Source organism: Ursus maritimus, unplaced genomic scaffold (genome assembly GCF_017311325.1).
Source record: "Ursus maritimus isolate PB19 unplaced genomic scaffold, ASM1731132v1 scaffold_1, whole genome shotgun sequence".
In the NCBI taxonomy this organism is placed as follows: Eukaryota; Metazoa; Chordata; class Mammalia; order Carnivora; family Ursidae; genus Ursus; species Ursus maritimus.
This window is the reverse complement of record NW_024423343.1, coordinates 27,300,805-27,325,059: the sequence shown is the minus strand read 5'-3', so window position 1 is coordinate 27,325,059 and position 24,255 is coordinate 27,300,805. Positions and strand designations below refer to the sequence as shown.

Below are 24,255 nucleotides of genomic sequence, written 5' to 3'. Positions count from 1 at the left end.
TAGTTTTAAGTAATCTAAGCACCCAACATGGGGCTCGAATTTACAACCTCGGAGATCGGGAGTTGCATGCTCCACCAACTGAGCCAGCCAGGCACCCCCATAGAAGCTAGATTTAAGCATTTTGATGATTATGTCCAATTTAGGCAGGTTTTCCGTAAGGCATCATTTTCATAAAGGCAGTGGGTCTTTGGCCTTATTAACGGGTTTTATCCTAGAACTTAATTGTAAGTAGATTGATAGGAAAACATTTTATAGTGTTATAAATTATTTGTTTAAAATGATAAAATAGTCACAAAAGACTACTTATTACATAGTTTATCTTTAGTTTTAAAAGTACTATGCGCTTTAATTTTAAAAGCTTGTTTTTGGAGTGCTGTGTCCATGACAGAATGTATTCTGTATTTTAATTTTGGACTCCAGAAACACTTATTTCTACCAGTGAGACCAGGGATTCCTAGTGTCCGTATAGCTCTAGCAGACTGACTTGGGGCTGAGGAATCCATAGGAGTTTTCTGTGGGAGTTTATGGACTTCTTAGGTCAGGGCTTAAATAAGGTGTGGGTTACAACAGGGCTATAGCTGAATTCTCTTATTTGTGGGCATTCATAAGCTAGGCATAATATCGGGAATTGGCTCTCCTGGAAGAATGTGAGCTGCTGTTCTCCATGCTCAGTAAAGGTAGGGACCAGAGACAGGAGTTCTATTTTATGGTGATAGAACATAAAGGCTTTGTAAAGGAAACTTTTACCTCTTCCTAGCTCACATCTGTTTACTCATTTATTATTATTGTTTCTGCATCCTGATGTAGTTTGATAAGATACTAATGGACTGGGAGTGGATAAGGAGCTATAGTGTGGCTAGTCCAAACCTCTTTTATCTGATGAGGTTAACTCTGTTGTAGAACAACAGAATATTACCTGCTTTAATACACTACATTATGGGCGTGTCTAACAGGTAGTCATTTCGTAGTCTCATGAAGTGTCTTAGCTATGTGGTAATTCTTATGACGTGTTCCTAAGAAATGTTGTCTTCTTTTAGGATTGTAACAATGGAATTTTATGGAAAGAATGATCTTACATTAGGAATATTTTTAGAGAGATACTGTTTCAGGTAAGAACAAATTTTCTCCTTATGTTCCATGTACGCTTTTCTGATGCCCAGAGTTTCCACCTAAGACATAAGCATGACTTGGAGTATTATGTGGCCTTCTTTATGATACCACATGTCAGAGTATACCACACAAAGAAGTAATTAATTTCATATTCAACCCTGGAATGTCTTATCTAGTTCATTCCTCAGACTTTTTTTTAGGATGTGTGCCTTTACAGTGATTGAAATGAGAGGCTGGAGAAGCAGAGAGATCAGCTAGACCTTGGTTTAAGTGTTAGTGCTATCACCTGCCATTTACATGACAAAGAGCAAGTAATTTTTAGCAGTCCCCTATACAGGGAATAACAAGCTCCAGAAGTATCATGGACTTCCATAGGTAAAATGAATTGATGTTTTCAAAATGCTAAGCAAATAGAAGGTGCTTACGGAGTGGAAACTATCACTGAGCTGTAGCGGAAGACAGGATGCTGAGCTTTGGCTGTGAGCAGTGCAAGTGGCACCCTGCACCGATTGTCCACCGGTCATCATTGCTCTAGAGAGGCTACTGCACTTTCTGGACAGTGGTTCTCATTAGCCAGTATTCATTCTACATTGCTTCCAGTTTCATGGTTAATGTGAGGACCTTCTTTTTGTCAAAGGCCTTCTTATCAGTGTCCTAGCATGTTCTGTGATACCCCTATGGTGCATCATATTCGGCGCTTTGTCCATGGCCAAGGCTGTGTGCAGATAATCTTGAAGGAGTTGGATTCTCCAGTGCCTGGATATCAACATACAATTCTTACCTATTCCTGGTGCAGAATCTGCAAACAGGTAAATGTGCCCTGTTACCATATTATTTCATACAACATCATTTATTTATTTGTATAGTTCTTTTTGGAGGGGGTGGTCTGTGTTATTTTGTATTTATTTGTCATTGGACTCTTATTTATTTTAACTTCCAGGGATGGGTATTGCATTTAGTGTTTGTTTCTTGAAGGTTCCATTTTAGAATTTATCAGTCTTTAGGTAAAATATAGATACCTTGTTTAGTGAAATTGTGGAGATTATATCTTGACAATTCTCAGTTATGTTTATTTATTCAGCAAACACTTACTTAGCACCATCTGTGTGCGGGGGACTGTGTGAGGGCCTGGGCATAGCTCTTGTCCTTTAGTTGGGGAGACAGACTTGTAGCACAGTAATGATAGTACGCGAGGATGTTTGTGTCTGGTTGAGCTTATATCAACATTCCTATCTTCAGAGATACAGCTGAGACCATGTTTAAATTGATCTCTTAAGAAAAAGACCATGTGTTTTATTTCTTGTGTGTGCTTTTCTTTTTTCACTCTGGAGGAAGTACTTGGTTGACAATATTATGCTTTTAAGATTTACTTTTTATCCAAATTGTTTGCAGTGAACATATGCCAAGTTTAATAACTTCATTTGCTTATTTTGGAGTGTGCTTTTGGAAGGCAGATTCTCATATTTGCCTAATTATATGTAACTCTCATATTACAGATAAAATAATAGTGTGACCTGTATCAACGTTAGTGGTTGAGGAAGGCAAAATCAAAGTCTGTTCGTACTGCAGTAGCAAGCATACAGCTATGAAATAATTTCTCGTAACTATCTGTCTTTTTATACTTGTTCTTATAGGCCTTTTTGTTCCTATCAGACAGAGGATAATATTTTGTTGTGGAATATGTGAACTTCTGCAGATCGAGCAGTGAATTAAATGAATAACTTAAATTAGATGTATATCTTATATGCTTTGGTGTATGTACTTTATTTAAAAAAAAAAAAACTTTTGCCTTTGGGGTTATGTTAGAAAGGAAAAGGCAAACAGTTTTTGTTATGCAAAAATGAAAAACTTCCCATGATCCTCTCAATAGATGTAGAAGAAGCATTTGACAAAGTACAGCATCTTTTCTTGATTAAAATGAAGAACTTCCATGTGTCAAAAAAGGTATAATATGACCAAATAGTAATATACTTAGTATTAAGTTTCTGTAAGGCATGATAATAGAAAGAGGGCAAAAGGCATGACAAAGCAATTTAATAGAAATGGCCGGTAGACGTGCAAATAAATTTTACTCAGTAGTCAGACGTGTAAATAAAACCAGTGAAGTGCAGTTTTATTTTGTTTTGTTTTTAAGAAATTACATTTCAAAGATGTATAATTCCCGAGATTGGTAAGAAAGTGGGGAAATTGGTATTCTCAGATCTTGTTGGAGATTGTGTAAACCAGTACACCATTTTTTTTGTTTTTTTTTAAGATTTTCTTCATTTACTTGAGAGATAGAGAAGGCAAGTGGTGGGGGTGGGGGGTTGAGGCAGAGGAAAAGGGAGAAGCACACTCCCCACTGAGCAGGGAGCCCGACGTGGGGCTCTATCCCAGGATCGAGCTGAGCTGAAGGCAGACACTTAACCGACTGAGCCACCCAGGCACTTCCCAGTACCCCAGTTTTGGAAGACAGTGTGGCAAAAAGTATCAAAGACTGCATAAATGTTCATGCTGTTTGGCCTATCAATTCCTACTTTCCTTAATTTTTCCAAGGAAATAATTATGGATATTTGTGTGTGTGTGTATACATATACATATATATGCACACCCCCGCACACAAGAAAGTTCATCAGAATAGAGAAAAACTTGTAATATCTTAAATGCACATCAGTAGGGATTAGTTAGATATATCCATATAATGGCTATTAAAAATCAAGCTGTATAAGAGTATTTTATGTGGGAAAATACTTATGATACATTGCTAAGTAAAAATAATACAAGACTATGAAACTAATTGTAGGAAAGATTTTTTATTTAAAATACACTGGCTGGGTACCTTCTCTGTATTCATTTACATATATATGTACATATATATGTATATATATAATTATACATACACATACATAGAAAGAAAGTAAATATACTAGTATATACTAATACAATGATACGGCTCCCCCAGCCATCCCTTAACTCTACCCACTTTTAAACATTTCTTTCTTTTTCCAGGTTTCTTCATTCAGAATATATTAGATTTGTACTAGGAAAGAAAATAAATTATTTTTTAAAAAAGAGATTCTCAGTATGTGATTACATAGCAAGTGATTTTTTTTGAATTTCAGGTAACACCAGTTGTTGCTCTTTCCAATGAGTCCTGGTCCATGTCATTTGCAAAATACCTTGAACTTAGGTTTTATGGGCACCAGTACACTCGCAGAGCCAATGCTGAGCCATGCGGTCACTCCATCCACCATGATTATCACCAGTATTTCTCCTATAATCAGATGGTGGCATCTTTCAGGTAAGAAGTCAGAGTGATCTTACATACAGTCGCATACTCCCTAGAAGTCTTTGTGACATTTCTTCTGTAACTAGATTGAATTAATTTGTGTTGTGTGTTTTTCCCCACACATACCACTGCAGATGCAAAGGGTCATACTCTGTGCTAAGAGCTTTCAGTGTTGTCATTTTATTTAATCCTTAATTTAAGAAATAGTATTATTACCCTCACTTTCGAGCTTGTAAGTCACTTAGCAAGCAGGCAGGTGATGAAGTTGTGATATGACCTAGTAGATCTGCTGCTACAGGTGTTAATCTTAACCACTGTTTTCTGCATGTAGGCATTTGTTAGAATTTTTGTTAAGACATTAACTAGCATAAGGTTAATTGGATATTCCAGATAGAGCTAAAATCACGAGTTCACAGAATGGGTACACTGTGATATTACGTGATGTGAGAAAGCTTTCAGGCTCTGCCTTCAGAATCTCTCCAGAATCTGAACACCTCTGACCATCTCCACTCCCACTCTGGACTGAGCCTCTGTTAGGCCTTTTCCTAGAGTATTGCAGTGGCCTGGACCAGTTATCCTTTGGCTTGCCCCCTGCAGTCTGATCTCAACATAGTGGTCAGAGTGATTCTGTTAAATGAAAATCAGCTCAGACCACTTGTCTGCTGCAGACCCCTCCATGGGTATCTATGTCAGTGAGCCCACTTATGGGCCTGTGAGCTCCTCCAGGCTCTGGCTGCTCAGTACCTCTCTGTTCTCACCTCCTGCTCCTGTCCCCTCACTGCAGCCTCGGTTAGCTCAGGTAGGATCTTTCCTGAGAGTGTCGTGCTTGCTTTTCCCTCCCTGATCTGCCTGCCAGCTCCCTAGCCACCTGCCTGCTTTTCCTGACTCCCTACAGGCCTTTGTGTACATTTCCCCTGTCCTGACTCCAGCGGGAGCACTCCCTACTGGCCCTGCTTACTTTAGTTTGGAGCGCTTCCTATCTGATACAGTGTATGTTTTAACTATTTGCTTTGTTTATTGCCTGAGTCTCCTTCTTCCCGCATCACCAGGGCAGTAATTTTGGCCTTGTTTAGTGCTCTATCCTCAGCGCCTAAAACATCTGACACAAAATAGGCCCTCAGGAAATGTGGGTAATTAGAGCTTATTTCCTTTTGGAAGCAAGAGCTTTAAACATGAATCTACCGCCTGGATGGGTGGTAGCACTTATTAGACAACATAAACTCGCGGGTGGAAGGGCTCATAAGGGACTCAGGAGGAGTAAAGACTCATGAGGAATCCTCAGGAGCTGGAAAAGTGACGTGCTTCTAAGCGAACTGTAGGAAGGGGCTCCTCACCTTCATAAATATTTATGTCCCAGGCTGGCTTTATATGCAGCCTCAGGCGGTACATGATGATGTCATAGTGCAGTGAAGAAATAAGACAAAACCCTTCCAGAATTGGGGAAGATATTTATAATGGTAGAAAGTGTTTTCAATATTTTTGTAATTGTTTTTGTAGAAACTTTGTCTTGTACCTCATAGGATTTATGTTTACCTCTACTCAAGATATTAAAATTTTTTTATTTTTCTACTATTACTTGTATTTTTTTCTCTCAGTTATTCTCCCATTCGGCTTCTTGAAGTATGTGTTCCACTCCCCAAAATATTCATTAAACGTCAAGCCCCATTAAAAGTGTCCCTTCTTCAGGATCTGAAGGACTTCTTTCAAAAGTAAGTTTTAGTATCTTTGATCATCTGTTTTTGTGTATTTAGACATCTGTCTCTAATGTACACATATTTTAAAATATCAGGTTTGTTCATTAACTATTTTTCTAAATATATATATGCCCAATGTAAAAAAGAATGTAGACTGTATAAAAGTATAAAAAAGAAATCAAACCCTCTTAGACATAACAGCTGTTAAAATTTTGATGTACATCCTTTTAGGTCTTTTTTGTGTTGCAGAATTGTGTATGATTCTTAATTCAATAAAATATAAAGTTTTGTGTGAATTTGTAAATTTGTGAATTTGTAAATTTTTCTATGTGAGATAGAATATTTAATTCCAACTTTTCTAAAGTGTTTAATGTTTCTTTTTATTAGGGTTTCACAGGTGTATCTTGCTGTTGATGAAAGACTTGCGTCTTTGAAAATGGATACATTTAGCAAAACAAGAGAGGAAAAAATGGAAGATATCTTTGCACAAAAAGAGGTCATTCATTTCTTTGAGGGAAGCTTAAAAGTTAACTATTAACTTATCAGAAATTTCTTTTGGGGTGTGTCTCAGACGGCTGGAATTGTTTCTTTCCCTGTAGATGGAAGAAGGGGAGTTCAAGAACTGGATCGAGAAGATGCAAGCCAGGCTCATGTCTTCCTCAGTAGACACCCCTCAGCAACTGCAGTCCGTCTTCGAGTCCCTCATTGCCAAGAAGCAAAGTCTCTGTGAAGTGCTACAGGCTTGGAATAACAGGTATGCATTGCAGTCTGGAGTTTCTGTAATGTTTTTGCAAAATTTGCTCTGCCATGATGTTTTTAATTTAAACGCCTTTATTAATTATGATTTTACATTTAATTCTCAAGTTGTAGAAGTTTTTATTTTTCTGTCACCACCTCCCCTTCATCATTTAAAACATATATGCTAATCTTGAGGTAGTTTGTAAAGGTAAAAAAACAGATGAGAGCAGCTTTCAGTGCTGCTTCAAATACTTAAAGGTGTGTGTGCTTATTGAATATAATATACCTGAATTAGTATTCCATGGAGTGTTGATTGGTTTTTAGGCCAGGACTTTTTTTTTTTCTTTTTTTTTTTAAACATATTTATTCATTTATTTATTATTTATTTATTTATTTATTTTATAATGATTTTTTATTATATTATGTTAGTCACCATACAGTACATCCCCGGTTTCCAATGTAAGGCTCGATGATTCATTAGTTGTGTATATAGGCCAGGACTTTTAAATATATTAGTATGTGTGTCTTAGACCTTTATGTAAATTTTTATTGGGGGGAATAGTTCCCTTTGATGCTATTTAAAAGTTCATTCAGTTAGATTATTATAGCATTTATTTATGGGGCATCTGCATTATGCCAGGCAATGAGTAAGGCCCTAGATGGACATTCAGTCTTTCATTTGGTCTTGTGAGTCCTACAGTGTATATACCGTTTCCATTTTACAGAAGCTCTAAGAGACTAAGGCATTTCCCTAAGCTGTATAGTTATTGTAAGAGCTGGGTTTTGAGCACAGGTCTGTTGGTCTCTAAAGCTCCTGTTTTTTTTTTTTTGTTTGTTTGTTTTTTTTTTTTTTGGTTGCATGATGCTGTCTCTTACAATAACTTGTTATTCTTTTATAACTACAGTCATATCACAGCTCTTGATTAATTGGTTAGAAATAAGAAAATTATGTATAATTTTAATACCTGTTGCAATCGGAATAGGAAAATCTAATTATTGTGGTTTCACAGTTGCAAAGAGAAAATTTGTAAATGTTATTCAGGATATTAGTTACAAACTGTATTCTACCCCGCAACTCTTTAATTATAGATTGCAGGACCTTTTCCAGCAGGAAAAGGGTAGAAAACGACCTTCAGTTCCTCCAAGTCCTGGAAGATTGAGACAGGGGGAAGAAAGCAAGGTAAAGAAATGTGGTCTCATCTTTGGCCTTTTACTGATATAAGTATTACAGTTAATTTCACTTAAGACACTTACAAGTGGTAATTTAATACATGGTTTTAATAATATTCGATAGTCTTTCATTTTGCAGTTGTGAGGTTTCAAAGAGACATGGCCTGGATTAATTTTATATCTTGCTTGAAATAAAATTGTTCGTTCATTTCAAGCATTTATCAAAAGCTACTGTCTGTAGGCTTCACTGGAGACAGCATCATGGTGGCAGTAGGTGCCATAAATTGGGAAGTTGGGGATGCTTTGAGTATATAATAGAGTCCTAATTTATTTTACTATGTAGTTTTTTGTGTACTTTATCTCTGTGCTTAAGTGAGAAGTTTTTCTTAAGGACCTGTCTGTGCTGGGTTAGTTTGGCACATTGATTTAATTGCCTTTTCCTAACTGTATTAGTTTTGTCTTAATTGCATAACGAATCACCACAGACTTTGTGGCCTAACACACAGGTTTATCCTTTTACAGGGGTCAGGAGTCTGGCAGAGTGTGGCTGGGATCTCTGCTCAGTCTCCCATAGCTCAGGTCAGGATTTCAGCCAGGCTGTTATCTAGCTGAGGCTCAGGGTCATCTTCCAAGCTCAACCAGGTTGTTGGCAGAATTTAATTCTACTAGTGGTTATAGGACTAAGGTCCCACTTTTTGTTGCTGCCAGTTGATTAGAGCCCATTCTCAACTCCTAAAGGCTGCCTGCATTCCTCGCCATGAGCCCCCTTTCATCTTTAAAGCTGATAACAATGCACACTTCCGATTTCCCAGTTCCTCTTCTCTGACCTCTAGACACAGGTTTGAAGGGCTTGTGTGGTTAGGTCACTACCTGGATAATCTCGCCCCATTTTAAGGTTAACTGATTTGGGACCTTAAGTACATGTGCAGAATTCCTTCACAGCAGTATTTAGATTAGTGCTTGATTGAATAACTGGGGAAAGGGGGTGGCAAGTATACCAGAATTCTGCCTATTGCATGAGCCATATTTTCAGATAAATTATTAATGTCAGTATAATATAAGGGCTTAATATTCTCTTTTTTTGAAATTTATTTATTTATTTTAGGGGGAGAGAGTGAGAGTGAGAGAACATGAGCAAGGGGCAGGGGCAGAGGGAGAGGGGGAGAGAGTCCCAAATAGACTCCACGCTGAGCAAGGACCCCGTCATGGGGCTTGATCTCATGACCCTGAGAGCACAACCCAAGCCGAAACCAAGAGTTGGGTGTTCAGCCAGCTGTGCAACCCAGGCGTCCCATAAGGCCTTTAATAAACTGATATGATGTGGGACTTTGAGAGAATTTTTTTTTTTGTATAAGTATATAGTATCTGTAGAGAAGTGTTTTCATAGAACGATAAATTCAAGTGCCTTAGATCTTGATGCTTCTTTTTTGTCTCAGAAACAACTGTGTAGGGGGGCGCCTGGGTGGCACAGCGGTTAAGCGTCTGCCTTCGGCTCAGGGCGTGATCCCGGCGTTATGGGATTGAGCCCCACATCAGGCTCCTCCATTATGAGCCTGCTTCTTCCTCTCCCACTCCCCCTGCTTGTGTTCCCTCTCTCTCTGGCTGTCTCTATCTCTGTCGAATAAATAAATAAAATCTTAAAAAAAAAAAAAAAAGAAACAACTGTGTAGGAATCACTTTTCCTTAAAGTTTAGGTGAGAATTAGAGTAAGAGGTCCCGAAGATGATTTGTATGTTAGTATTTGCCAACTAATCTAGGGCTATTAATGGCTAACACAGACTGTTAGTTGCTTTTCCATTTGCCCACTGAAGAAGCTGCAAAGCTAGTGGTGTAAGACCTTTAATGATAATATATAGACACAGAATTGAAAATACAAAATCATTCAGTAGATGATCATCTTTTCGAAGGCTTGAAAGTTGATTTGAAAATTTGTAGCACTGCTTGTATTTTCTTTCGGTAACTAGTTTTTGAGTACTTTTAGGCAGTATTCTAGGTTTAAGGCATATATAGGTTTTTTTTTATTAAAGATTTTATTTATTTATTTATTTATTTATTTATTTATTTATTTATTTATGAGAGAGAGAGATAGAGCACAAGCAGGGAGGAGAGGGAGAAGCAGGTTCTCTGCTGAGCAGGGAGTCCCATGTGGGGCTCGATCCCAGGACCCTGAGATCTTGACATATTATCAGCCGCTTAACCGACTGAGCCACACAGGCGCCCCAAGGCATATAGTTCTGAACAAAGGCCATAGTTACTATCCTTGTGGAACATTTGTCTAATGAGGAGGAGACTGACAATAAACCAGTGAACAATAAACTTTTAAAAAACAAATGGGAAAAAGGTTATGAAGAAAAAAAAATAAGGGAAATGGAGAGTCTTGCCAAGGGAGTGGATGGTGGTGGGTTATTTTATATAGGGTGGCCAGGGAGGTCTCTCTGGTATGGTGAGCAAATCTAAGAATGTTCTAAGTAGCCATCTAGAAATGACTTTGTAGTCAAATTTTGTACAGGGTTTATAATGATGCAAAATATATCTTACCTATGGATAATGGGACTCGAATAAGTCCAGTGGATAATAAAAGATTACTAAATTTAATCGGTAATCGTAAGTAGTTTTTAGATGCTTTAATGCTAGGGAGTGAGCTTCTGTTTAGAGCATGATTCTCCAAGTGTAGTTCAAGGACCCCTGGGGGTTTAAGTCGCTTCAAGGGCTCTGCATTATTTCCCTTTTTCTTTCTTTTCTTTTCTCCTTTCCTCTTCCTTCCTTCCTTCCTTCCTTCCTTCCTTCCTTCCTTCCTTCCTCCCTCCCTCCCTCCCTCCCTCCCTCCCTCCCTTCCCTTCCCTTCCCTTCCCTTCCCTTTCCTTCCTTTTGTTTTTTTTTATTCATTTATTTTTTTATTATGTTCAATTAGCCAACATATAATACATTATTAGTTTTCGATGTAGTGTTCAATGATTCATTAGTTGTGTATAACACCCAGTGCTCATCATCACACATGTGGCTACTAGATTTCCTTTTTACTCTTCAATCACAATAATATAGCTCAACAGATTAAATGCAGAAGCCAGAGATGAATCTAGCTGTCTGCTAGACATTAAAGTATTTGCAAAAGTGTAAAACAGTGCCACTTTTACCTTTTTTTTTTTTTTTTTTTTTTTGGTAAATAGGTATTTTTAAATTTAAAAATGTTATTTATGTTAACATGTAAGGGTTTATTATTTTTAAAATGAATTAATAATATTCTAAAACTTTCTCAGTTTTAATTTCTAATAAGGTAAAAATCAAAAGTTATAACCCACATAAACAAAAGCTGAGTGTCTTTTTTTTTTTTAAATATTTTATTTATTTATTCGACAGAGATAGAGATAGCCAGAGAGAGAGGGAACACAAGCAGGGGGAGTGGGAGAGGAAGAAGCAGGCTCATAGCGGAAGAGCCTGATGTGGGGCTCGATCCCATAACGCCAGGATCACGCCCTGAGCGGAAGGCAGACGCTTAACCGCTGTGCCACCCAGGCGCCCCAAAAGCTGAGTGTCTTAATGATTCTTAAGAGGCTTAAGGTTAGAAAATTTAAAAAATGTGATTTTAATGTTTCCTTAAGAATAAAGTATTTACTTTTCTACAGATAAGTACGATGGATGCAGCTCCAAGAAATATTTCTCCAGGACTTCAAAATGGAGAAAAAGGTTGGTCCTTGAGTCTGGTGATCACTTGCTGTTGGATTTAAAGAAATTTCTTAGTCTCTGTAAGTTATTTCAGTGGCTAATTTTGAGAATTTTTTCTGATGCATTGTTCTAGACTTTTTTCCCTCTTCCTGTAGAGTATTGTAGTACTGTTAGTTTAAGATTATCTTCAAGTATATTACAAGAAAATAAGTTAGGATATAGAAATACACGATATATAGAGATGGTTGCTGTTGGGGAATAGCAAAGAAAAAAAGGAAATTGAATTTTTGTTTTGCTTGTTTCAAAGTCAGCAGGTTTAACTGCAAAAACATTGGAAAGTTTATGTTTTTATGTCACTGAAATCTTTCTTAGACCTCAGCTGTCTTTCACAGTATTTTTTTGAATAACTTGGTGCCATCCTAGAAAATTTGTAGGGAAGTTTCCTTAGATTGTCTTTGTGGAAACGAACGCAGCTCATAATTCTTGGCATTTTCTATTATAATTAAGTGAACTTGCCCCCTAAGAATCAGCATGTGATTTTTTTCCCCAATGGTGTCCTGATTTTATTCCCTATTAAACTGAATGGACTGGTGTTTAGGTAGCTATTGCAGCCTAGTGGAAGAGAATACTGGACGGGAATCAGACTTGGATTGCCGGTCACAGTCTGCCACTAAGGCCTGACCGTGGTCAGGTCATATAACCTGTTTGGATATTTGTATCTATTTCTAAAATATGTGCTAAGAGGCTAAATAATTTTTAGGAAGCTAAAATTCTTTGGTTTAAGAAGTAGAAATATGAGTTGGCATTTAAAAAACATTCCTATTAGGTAGACATGGGCTCAGCGTTTTTAAGTGACTCACTTAAGTCTGTTTTTCTTTAGAGGATCGCTTCCTGACAACCCTGTCCAGTCAGAGCTCCACCAGTTCTACCCATCTCCAGTTGCCTACTCCACCAGAGGTCATGCCCGAACAGCTGGGGGGAGGGCCCCCTGAACTCGACACAGCCAGCAGCTCTGAAGGTGCAGTTGAAGTCACTTTTACTGTACTCCATCCAGAAAAGGAGAGCACTGTGACTGCTTTGATACAATGCTTTCTTATCTCTTAGATTTGTAAATTTTATGCTCATTAAAAGTGCTACTGGGGCGCGTGGGTGGCTAGTCGGTTAAGCGGCAGACTCTTAGTTTCAGCTCAGGTCATGATCTCAGGGTGCTGGGATCGAGCCCTGTGTCAGGCTCCATGCTCAGCTGGGGAGTCTGCCTTTGGATTCTCTCTCTCTCTCTGTGCTGCTGCTCCTCCCTCTTGGGCATGTGCGCTCCCTCTTTCAATCTTTATCTCTAAAATTAAAAAAAAAAAGTGCTATTTTAGATGGAGCTTTTTACTATATCACTTCTTCAGTTGCAGTACTTGACATATCTCAGTAACAGAATGTTATTCTGCTTCATTTGTTTTCTGGGGATATTACTTTCTTGAGTCCATAAAGCACATTGTTATCTCCTTGTAAGAAAATAAGAGAAATTGCAGCCATTTCTCCAACACCTGTTTATTTCACTCATAGCAAATTTATGCCTTGCTTTCTTTTTAAGCAGTAACTACTTAAGTAGTGGAAACTTTAAAAATAACTTTTAAATTGCAGTTAAACTCCAATATAATGGGCACAGTGCGCATAACTTAAATTGAAGTGATGGCAAGAAGAGCTGTGGCTGAGTTCACGCATGCTCAGGCAGTAGTGACATCATGGCTGCTGCCTGGCCCTTCAGTGGGAAGCCATTGAGTATGGGATGATGCCAGTTTCGGAGAGGGTCAAGTGTAGAACAGTGTGCTCCTTGGAGTCAGTGCTGTGTATGCTTCACTGTTGCTTCCTCTTTCATCCCCAAAGAGTCCTTATTCCTAGATGAGAAATCTTGTACTGTAATTGATAATTATGGTGTGCATATGTCTGTATTCCACAGATGACAAGAAATAATGTGGATACTTTATACTTTTTTTTTTTTTTTACCTCTCTCTGAATATTAACATAGAAGTAGAATATTTTTTATCCTAGATGTATTTGATGGACATTTGCTGGGATCCACGGACAGCCAGGTGAAGGAAAAATCAACCATGAAAGCCATCTTTGCAAATTTGCTTCCAGGAAATAGCTATAACCCTATTCCATTTCCTTTGTGAGTATTATAAAAGTCAGTGGCTGTTGTTGGATGGTTTTATTTTCACTGAATTTAAAAAACCTCTTTGTATAGATTTATTCTCTACATATTTAAATATATTTATTTAACTGTATATGTACTTCTCAATCCTAAATTACACTTCATCATAGTAAAAGAGGTGTCTTTTGGCATGATGTAATTTGTAGAATTATTATGTAGTAATCATCACTACATAGTAGATGAGTGGATGAAAAAAGCATTAACTAATATTGTTAATGCTTCAGATTATTGGTTCTGAAAATAATTGTTTTTATATATATATATTTAAAGATATACTGCTACATCTATTGATCTCATAATCATGGAAGCATACTACTAGTTGTATATGAAGATGACATTACTGTCCTAATAACTTACTGGGACGTGGTACTTTTCTATCAGTGGTGATGTATTACAGTGACCCATACAAGTTTTTGTTTGTTTGTTTTTTAATGGTTTTCTCAGTTTAATTTATTTGATGAACACTTCCTTAGCACTTAGTCAAGCATGGTTCTAAGTGCTATTCAGGACATTTTTTTGACATACATAAAATTCACCCTTGTAAAGCATACAATTCAGTGGTTTTAGTATATTCAGAAGATTGTTCAGCCATCACTGCTATCTACTTTCAGAACATTTTCATCACCCTGAAAAGAAACCCCATACTCATTAACAATTGTTCCCCAGATGTGCAAAATGTCTTCTCATTTAAGATTCATTACAACTCTCTAAGTTAGTGACAATAATTATCTGTCTCTTCCCAAGGAGGAACTGAGCTCGGGATTCATAGGAGCTGGAATTTGGTTTGAACCCAAGTCATCTGGCCTCAGAGGCGATGACCTTAGCCACTATTTCCCCCCTCCCCCCATAAGAAATAATTTACTGAGGGGTACCTGGGTGGCTCAGTTGGTTAAGCGTCTGTCTTCAGCTCGACCCATACAAGTTTTCGTGTGATCTTGTTTGTACAGGGCTTGCTGAGTAGGAAAGAAAACAGGTTGGCTGTGGCTGGCTGTGAGGGTTTGTTCTTTTTCCCACCGGTTGATCTGTGTAGCCGTCAAATGCTGCTCTTGTATGGTGGTACAAGTGTATCCAAAAGGTGGACCTTCGTTAATAAGGACCTTTGTTCTTAACTGACTTCTGAATATATTTCTTCAGTCAATATTTAAATTTACTGAGTGCCAGCTCTAGTGCCCGAGGACGTAGAACAAGATTAATAAGGAAAATCACTGCTCTGGGAGCTCACAGTCTCAGGGAGGGGACAAGTAGAGATTCATACTACAGTCTGTGAGAGTCCCTGTTTTCTCTGCTCCAGACTCCAGTATCATAGTTTCTTGAGTGGGTTATTGTCCATCCTGTTGTATGGCCTTTGACCACACCCTCACTTTCTTCTTTAGTCATTAATTCCTGTGAATTCTTTCTCAGGAAAACTTTAGACCCTCCCCCTCGCTCCCTGACCTAGCCAGATTAGGTCTCTTTGTTACATGGTCTCATGATTCCCTCATGGTACTGACCACAGAAGGGGATTGTATTTATTTGTGGCATTATTTGTTTCCTTACCCCACTGTATGGTAAACTCTACGGTGCCTATTTTTTCCCACCTCTGTATTGTTAACATCTTGTGCAAGTTGTTAGGTGCTTAGTATTAGTTTTTCTTAATCTTGTGTCTCTGGTATGGTGGGTGCTCAGTACATAGCTGTTACACGGATGAACGAATGCTTCTCTAGGGGCCTGAGGGTGGAAATCAGGGGATCAAGATTGCGCTTAGAATGGTCACACCTTTGAGTTTCCATATGATAGGAGAGCAGCTGTGTTACATTATTTCTTGTTGGACTAATAGTATGGTTTCCACAATTTCTAGAAGACACGTCTTTCAGGCTTATAGTAGAACAAAATCTTTCACACTACTGCTGTTCATTGTAAATACTTTTTGAGATGAACGTGGCTCAAAGTCTTGGCAGCATGGAAAGCGTTGTTTGGAGTAACTATTCCAGAGCCCTCGGATTTGAAAACTACTTATGATCTTCAATTGCCTTTAAAAACTTTCTGTTGATACATTTTCCTTGGCTGTTTGGTTCAAGTTCTGCATACATTTTGGTTTACTTAATTATATTCTTAGAATTGTGCTGCGTTTAGTTAAAATTGTCTTGAAGTTTACTTACAATGTGTTAGTAGTTTGTATATATCATTTCCTGCTAATTTTGATCTTACTGATTTATTTAAAAATTTTGAACAGTGATCCAGATAAACACTACTTAATGTATGAACATGAACGGGTGCCCATTGCGGTTTGTGAGAAGGAACCCAGCTCCATCATTGCTTTTGCTCTCAGGTATTATTCATGGGACCTTTGCACCTATGACTAGATCTTTACATTTTATGTATATTTATTAATCACCTTATTGTTTAGATCTTTTGTAGAGAGTAGGGCAGAATGATTAAATATAAGCAAAAATATATGTTCTTTGGGCATGGTAGCTTGTTCTCTTTGGGTCTAAAAGTCTGTTTGTTGCCCAAATAATAACAGGATGATTCTTAAGCAAGCTTCTACTAACTAAATTGACTAGGCAAGTTATTTACTTATCTTTTTACCCTCTAAACATTGTTATACTGTGTATCCATTGTGTCCCTTACATATTACATTTACTAATTGATAAAATAGAATATCTTATACCACCTGAGTGTCTTTTTGCACTCTTTATTTCCTTCCTGCTTCTCACACTTAGCAGGTAAGGTTTTCTTACTAGAGTAATGCCGTTCCTATGCCTTAATCCACTTACATGCCCGCGGTTATCATGTGTCTTAAAAAAGCATCCTTCTTTAAAAATATTTATATCTTATGTCTAAAAGACTGTGCTTTTTAATCACAATGATATCATGGTAGTGGTAGAACTTAGTTGAAGTATAATCTAAGATGTTTAATTAAAAATTATTTTTTCTGTTGGAAGGCATTAATGTAAATTTTTCTTTTTATATATTGGTTGCAAGGAGCCTGCTTGTTCAACAAATATTTGAATATCTACAATGTGGTATAGTATAGTATTGGATTTATAGGACTAAACAAGATAGATTTATATGCCTTCGCATTTATGAAGTGTTGAGTTTACTGTTTGGATTATGAGGAATTTCTTTCCTTTAGGAGATTCCATGTGATACATTTTTTTGTTTTTGCCTTTTGGCCTTTAGGAAGTTAATATTTGTTTCTTTCTTGATTAGTCATACTACATTAATAGATAAGAAAGGTGGAAAAGGCAACCAAATAAAAAATTTCTTTTGTACTGTTAAGAATTGAGTATTCCGGTAGAAATCACTTTCTTCTAAATGTCCTGGAAAAATAACACATGCTTCTCTTGTTCCCTGACATCTGATTTATCTAAATCAGGGCTTTCAGACTGCTAGTCTAAGAATTGGATTTTTTTGTTAAAGTTCAGTATCTTTAAATAGAAAAGCATTCTGAAGTTCCTTTTCTTGCTGTTATATTATACTAAAGTCTGAAGTTTTATACTTTAAATTACCTGTTCTATCCCTGAAGATATTTGGTCTGAATGTTAATACGTAGGCTCTCACAATCATTGTTTAGGGTATTGATACTGGTTGGTGTGTCGGGTTGTATTTTACATTATCATCTGTGAAGATGACCTTCATGAAGCTTCTATTGATAACTTTTGTTAGTTGACTCAAATATGGTTAATTATGGACACATAAAATGATTGTATTTCTCTAATGCAGAGCTTATTCTAAAGTATATGATTTATTTTGAAGAGAAGCTTAATTTAACATTTTTCAACGTATTTCTACCCTAAGTTGTAAAGAATACCGAAATGCCTTAGAGGAATTGTCCAAAGCAACTCAGCGGAGCAGTGCCGAAGAAGGGCTTCCAACAAATAGGTGATCTGTGATTGAGTAGAATTTACTTCATATGGCTATGTCATCGTTTCTTAAATGCTCATACTTCAATACTTCGATTTTATTATAGCATATTATCAGTGTGAAAGTTGCTAGGATACAGACAGTGGCACACAACCTTTAGCCAACAATTCACAGAACAAAATTCAACTATAGCAAAAGGCCTTAAACGGTGCCTTTGGATACAGTTTTCTGATAATTTCCACATAAGTTCACTGTATATTGCGGACAAACTTTCAGTGTTTTAAATTCTCCTTGTTTTCATTTCAAAAATAGTAACTTGTGAAATTAGTAACCCACTGCTTTACTTTATAACTTAAAGTATTTGTGAATTTTCCATAATAATTAAAGATCCCAAATAGTTTAAAAACAAAACAAAACCCCCCAAGCCAGTTCTTTTAGTATGTTCAGTATTTTAGACATTAGACAGAAATTGTTGTAGTTTCATTATTTTGATTCTTATTGAAGTAGGTTTTCCACCTTCACTGATGTGACAACATTTGATCTGGATTTATTTATTATCATGGTAACTAGCCTGAGAAATATGAAATTGTTATTTTCTGTAATTGTTTGAATTACAGGTGCTAAGATAGCTCTAGTGAACTTGGGGAAATATTATAAAAGCCTCTGCTTTCATATATTTTCCATACACTTTTATATTTACAACATTTTGCTTTCTTTTTCTTAAGTCCAGTAGAAATTTCAAGACTTTTTCTTCTGTGTTATAACCTGTGTTTACATAAATTATGAATCAGATTTTGGATACCGTGAGTGGGATTAGGTGGGGAGTAGATTAATGTAGGAATCATTTTCTGTATGAATTGAATGAAACTAACTTTTTCTTTTGTTTTTTTTGTTTAGTACTTTAGACAGCAGACCAAAGAGCAGCAGCCCTATTAGATTACCTGAGGTCAGTGGAGGACAGACAAACCGAACAGCAGAAGCAGAACCACAGCCTAGTAAGATTATACATGGAGGAGTACTTATTATTATTTTTATTTGTAATTATGGTTATAGAAGAAAACATTAAATAAGAAATGCCAGCTGGCAAGAATTTATCACTTCTGGTTTTTACAATATAATATGCATTAAAAAATTTTTGTATGTCCTCTTTTGTAAATATTTTGCTTTTCCTTGATCTTTACCTTATTTTTGGATTTGAAACTTCTAGAAACTCATAAGTCTATGCAAAAAGAAGCAGAATCTGCCTTTTAGAGGTTTCAGTTTAAAGCATACAAGCTAAGAGAGACTTTTTTTAAAAAAGTATTTTATTTGTTTATTTGAGAGAGAGAGAGAACATGAGCAGTGGGAGGGGGAGAGGGAGAAGCAGGTTCCCCAGTGAGCAGGGAGACTGATGCAGGGCTCAGTCCCAGGGCCCTGGGATCACTACCTGAGCTGAAGGCAGATGCTTAACCTACTGAGCCACCTAGGCGTTCTAAGAGAAACTTTTAAAAAAGTTTTTACAGTATTGTTGGCATTGTGAAAAGAATTTTTCATGTGTCCTGTCCTTTAATTCCCACAATAACTACATAAGAGTTATTTAACATATCCCCCATTTTTTAGAAAGAAAGTTAAGACTTAAGTAACTTGCCCAAGATTACAGAGGTAGTGGAAAGCTGGGATTTGAACATAGGTCTCTGACTTTGTCAGGAGTGTATTCACTACAAAGAACAGAAAACTCAAGGGACTATTGGGGCTTAAACAAATGACAGTGTGTTTTTCTAAAATAGCAATATCCAGAGGCATTGATTCAACTAGTCAGCATTGTCATGACAAGAGAGGTGTAGTTTCTTTAGGATTCTCTTGTTTTCCTCATGATCAAAATGTTCCATTTCATGTCTCCATTTGAAACCGAAAGAAGGGAGGTAGCTACGCTCTGCAACTGTTGCCTTTAATTAGGAATGCAGAGGCTTCCCCTTGAGTCTCCTGGGCTAGAACTGAGTCTCATGGTCACCCCTCCCTGCAAGGGAGACTGAGATGGTAGTGACTAGCACTGCCCTAGTTGCTTCAATGAATCGTGATTCATTTTCTGGGGCTCTCCACATTGCTGTCCCAAACAAAATTGCAGTTCTTTCAGCAAGGTACAAGGTGGGCTTGGGTATTAAGGAGGCCATAATATTGTCTGCCACCCTATCTAAGCACTTTTTGAGTGACATTTTATGTGGATGTTGTAGGTGGTAAATGTACAAGATTAGAATCATATATGCTAAGCTCATAGATCATACATAGATGATATATATATCTATATATATACACGCACACATACACACACACAACACTAAGTTCAAGACTAAATGAAAGTATAGAGTAAGCTTTAGTAATATTTTTGGCTGTCTTATACTAATTTCTGAAAAATGCTGAAAACATCTTAGATTTTGCTGTGTTAAAATGTAGGAACACAAATGACGTAGAGATGTTACTTTTAACTCTGAATTCTTGTAGATTGCAGTATTTCTTTGTATTAGTTTAACTATTGTAATAGTATAAGAATTTAGCCCTAAATTTTGTTGCTTATGATATTATGACTGCCTGGGTGCCTCTGTTGATTAAGCATCCGACTCTTGGTTTCAGCTCAGGTCATGATGTCAGGTTGTGGGATCGAGCCCTGCTTTGGGCTCTGTGCTCAGTGGGGAGTCTGCTTGAGATTCTCTCCCTCTCTCCCTCCATGCATTGGTGCACTCATGAGCTTTCTCTCTCAAATAAATAAATAAATCTTAAAAAAAAATCATGACTGCCATGTAAAGATATTTTTGAAAGATTTTGTATAGGGGGCACCTGGGTGGCTCAGTCGTTAAGTGTCTGCCTTCAGCTTAGGTCATGATCCCGGGATCCTAGGATCCAGCCCCTGCGTTGGCCTCCCTGCTCAGCAGGGAGCCTGCTTCTCCCTCTCCCCTTGTTCCTCCCTCCTGCTCATGCTCTCTCTCTCTCTGTCAGATAAACAAATAAAATCTTAAAATTTCTGTAGAATTTCTCACATTTTGATATACAGCTATCTGAACATTGCTTTTCTATTTCTGATAATAAAAGTGCTTGACTAATAACCCCTTCCCAGGCCCCGTAAAACATGTGGAATGATTGTGCAAATGAAATTCAGTGTGACTCATACTTATTACCCTCATATAATGTTTACTGCTAACAAAAGGATGAGTTGAAAATTTTTCCACGTGCAGTGACCTGTACTTAATATGTTACCTTTTATTTTTAGCCAAAAAGGCTTCTGGAATGCTATCCTTCTTCCGAGGGACAGCGGGGAAAAGCCCTGATCTCTCTTCCCAGAAGAGAGAGACCTTACGTGGAGCAGATAGCGCTTACTACCAGGTTGGGCAGACGGGCAAGGAGGGGACGGAGAGTCAAGGCATCGAGCCTCCAGGTGTGTTAAAGGAGACCAAACGTGCTTGTTTTACTCGCTTGTGTTTTTATAGCCTTGAGTAGGTAATTCTTACTGCTGAAACCAGGGCGTTCGCTCTCTTCTCATGCCCCAGTATGGCAGAGTGGAAAAAGCGTGGCACTTGTAGAGTCCAGCTGGCTTTAGATGTCATTGCTATCACTTACTGTGTGGTAGAATCAGAAATCCTTAGTTTCCATACCTGTAAAGTGGCAAAAACAATGTCTTCCATGGTTTACTGAGGGCCAAGTGCCATTAAACATGTAAAACATCGATCTCACCCTGTAACTCCTAGTTACATACTCAGATGTTTTCATTCCACTACCCCCTCAGACATTTCTTTTCTTTCCCAGTCTCTGTAGGGTTGAGGACATTGATGTCTACCTTCATTTTGATATTTTAAAATATGTTTACCTGATTGTGTTTGAATATGGGGTTAGACCAGACATCAGCAAACTGTGCTGATCTATTTTTGTAAATTTGTATTGGAACATAAGCATGCCCATTCATTTACTAATTGGCTGCTTTCGTGTCATATTGATAAGTTGAATAGTTGTGACTAGTAAAATACTTACCATCTGGCCCTTTACAGAAACAGTTTAGCAACCCCTGGTTTAGATCATGAATTAGTAATCTAAAAAGTAGCATAATAAATTTTCATTAGTAATTAAGATATCTGTTTAGTATTCTATAGACTTCTGTTGGGCTATAATCCTTGGAAGACATTGGTGCTTTGAAAAAAATAATTTTGAAATGTGAAACATGGAGGATCACTTCTTTTAGCTATTGAAATATATTCCAGATTTGTAATAGAGTGCGTCTAGCAGGTTTGCCACACAAATAAAATATAAAAAATAGCTCTGAAGTAGATACTAGTATATTTTATGTATTTTATATATATATATACCTAATATATTTTATGTATATGTATATATTATATATATAAGGTATATATATATCTTAGTATATGGCAAAGAAAGCATCTCAAGCTATTGGAGAAGCATTATTCCACACACAGGGGAAACGGTCTTAAACTGATAAAGAAGTAATAAAAACTTGATGTAAGAGCTAAGTTAGTATATTGTTTTGTTTTGTTTTTTCATCTGTATTTTTTCTTTTTATTTAAAATCAATTAATTAACATAGAGTATATCATTGGTTTCAGAGGTAGAGTTTAGTGAGAGTATATTGTTATCAGAGGAATCAAATATAAGAAAAAATAATTTTCAACCTCAATTCTCTATTTTTCATCTGAAAATTGCTCTTTCAAAAGGTACTTACATTTCTGTAATAGTTTATAAGGTTTAGTTGTGCACATGATGCTTGCTCGATAGTGACTTGCCCAGGATAACAAGAATTGACTTGTTAGTTTAAATTATTGTTATGTCAGGGAAAAAACAACAGACAAAATGAATTGATAACCCATTGGAAACTTTGACTTTACTAATGATATTAAACTTTTTAGATGAAGTAGATGGAGGAGATACACAAAAGAAACAACTCGTAAATCCTCATGTGGAGCTTCGTAAGTAGGAGATAAAATACTGTTGGTTTGGTTTGGGCACGGGGACTGTAATTGAGAAACTATTATTTAAGGCTTCTAGCTTTGTACTAGATAAATATCCTGTTTCTTGGAATGAATATTAAGTCTGTGTGCTGACATAAGCTTTTTTTAATCTAGATTTAGTTTATAAAATAAACATCATTTAATTATTATTTAAAAAATTATTTAAATTATAGTTTTATTTATAAGATACAATTTGATTTAATTTCTAATGTTTAAATAATTATTGGGTACTCTAGAGCCACAGAGCCTTGACCAGGTGGGTGTGTAGAATTGTGTGTGTGTATGTGGGTGCCAGAAATTTATCATCCAGAATAATAAGTACAGTAAAATTTAAGGTGTTAAAGTATAATGATGGAAGTATAGTAACCAGTATAAAATTAGAAATGGGTCTTATTTTATCTTTGATTTTTCTATAAGGTCATAAGATGCTTTTTCAGTCTTCCCTGAGAATCATTTTAACAGAACTGTGATAAACAGGAGTGTAAACTTAACATGAGAAATGCTATCCTGGAGAAAATGAAATGCTCAAACTTGTCGGGTGTGGGGAGCGGGCAAGAAGGAAGAGAGATTTCTGATTCATAAAAGGCTCTCCCCTGCCCTTTCTTTAAACACTTCTGTTTATAGAATTTTCTGACGCAAATGCCAAGTTTTACTGTCGCCTGTACTATGCGGGAGAGTTTCATAAGATGCGTGAAGTGATTCTGGGCAGCAGTGAAGAAGATTTCATTCGCTCGCTCTCCCACTCGTCGCCCTGGCAGGCCCGTGGGGGCAAGTCAGGAGCTGCCTTCTATGCAACTGAGGGTAAGTGTTTTTAGTCACTTGCTGGCTGAGTAGTAGCCATCTTTTCCCCTCAGATAAATTGTGAATCCCCTCAACTGAGGTGGTAAGATATGGTCAGTTGGCAAATGAAGTTTTCTGTTTTCCTGTTTGAGAGGATGTAATAACAATATTTAAAAGAATATACATGCATATGGTGTGCAGTTAGAGACAGACATCTATCTGATCCTTACTAAATTCTCTCTGGTCCTGACTTCTACAAATGTAAATAGTAACAGAGAACTTCTAGAAGACTCAGAAGGGTTCCTCAGAGCTGGTGAGACGAAAGATAAAAATACAAATACTTACCCTGAAAACAGGAAGTCCAGGTTCTTCACATACAAAGGTTTACAGAACATGATGACTGTTTGTACTTCACATTCCATTCTCCATACCCTGAAAACAAAATTATCTGAGCAAATGCAGCAGGAAGGATGTTGCTTGATAAGAGCTTTCATAACTGTGACTTACTGCATTGTTAACAAAGGAGTCTATAAAATTTTACTTAGTGGTTTTAAAAAGTAGACTATCTAGCTATGAATTTAGGTTTGTTACTTCAAAGGTAGAGGCTTCTTGACTATATAATCCTCAGGAATCCTTGGAGCCCTCAGTTACTTGAGAACTATGTTCTGATGAAAATTTTCTCTGTGACATCAGAAAATCTCCCTTAAAGCCATGAAACAAACACATCACTTGGGATCTTTGGAATGATGTATTATAGATTCCCGCAGGAAATATTGTGACTGAATAAACACGTATG

General features: G+C 37.0%; 1 protein-coding gene across 1 annotated transcript in view; it reads left to right on the top strand.

Annotated features, from left to right (window-relative positions):
• PIKFYVE (phosphoinositide kinase, FYVE-type zinc finger containing) overlaps positions 1-24,255 on the top strand; it is a 77,738-nt gene that overhangs the window by 46,309 nt on the left and 7,174 nt on the right. The window contains exons 22-37 of the mRNA XM_008687449.2: positions 1,038-1,109; positions 1,748-1,919; positions 4,212-4,390; positions 5,974-6,087; positions 6,460-6,568; positions 6,672-6,826; positions 7,900-7,990; positions 11,604-11,664; positions 12,524-12,661; positions 13,684-13,804; positions 16,059-16,154; positions 17,627-17,710; positions 18,590-18,687; positions 20,934-21,098; positions 22,578-22,637; positions 23,304-23,480. Of these exons, the coding sequence (XP_008685671.2) occupies positions 1,038-1,109; positions 1,748-1,919; positions 4,212-4,390; positions 5,974-6,087; positions 6,460-6,568; positions 6,672-6,826; positions 7,900-7,990; positions 11,604-11,664; positions 12,524-12,661; positions 13,684-13,804; positions 16,059-16,154; positions 17,627-17,710; positions 18,590-18,687; positions 20,934-21,098; positions 22,578-22,637; positions 23,304-23,480 (1,892 nt within the window). The remainder of the gene's footprint in view (positions 1-1,037; positions 1,110-1,747; positions 1,920-4,211; positions 4,391-5,973; positions 6,088-6,459; positions 6,569-6,671; positions 6,827-7,899; positions 7,991-11,603; positions 11,665-12,523; positions 12,662-13,683; positions 13,805-16,058; positions 16,155-17,626; positions 17,711-18,589; positions 18,688-20,933; positions 21,099-22,577; positions 22,638-23,303; positions 23,481-24,255) is intronic.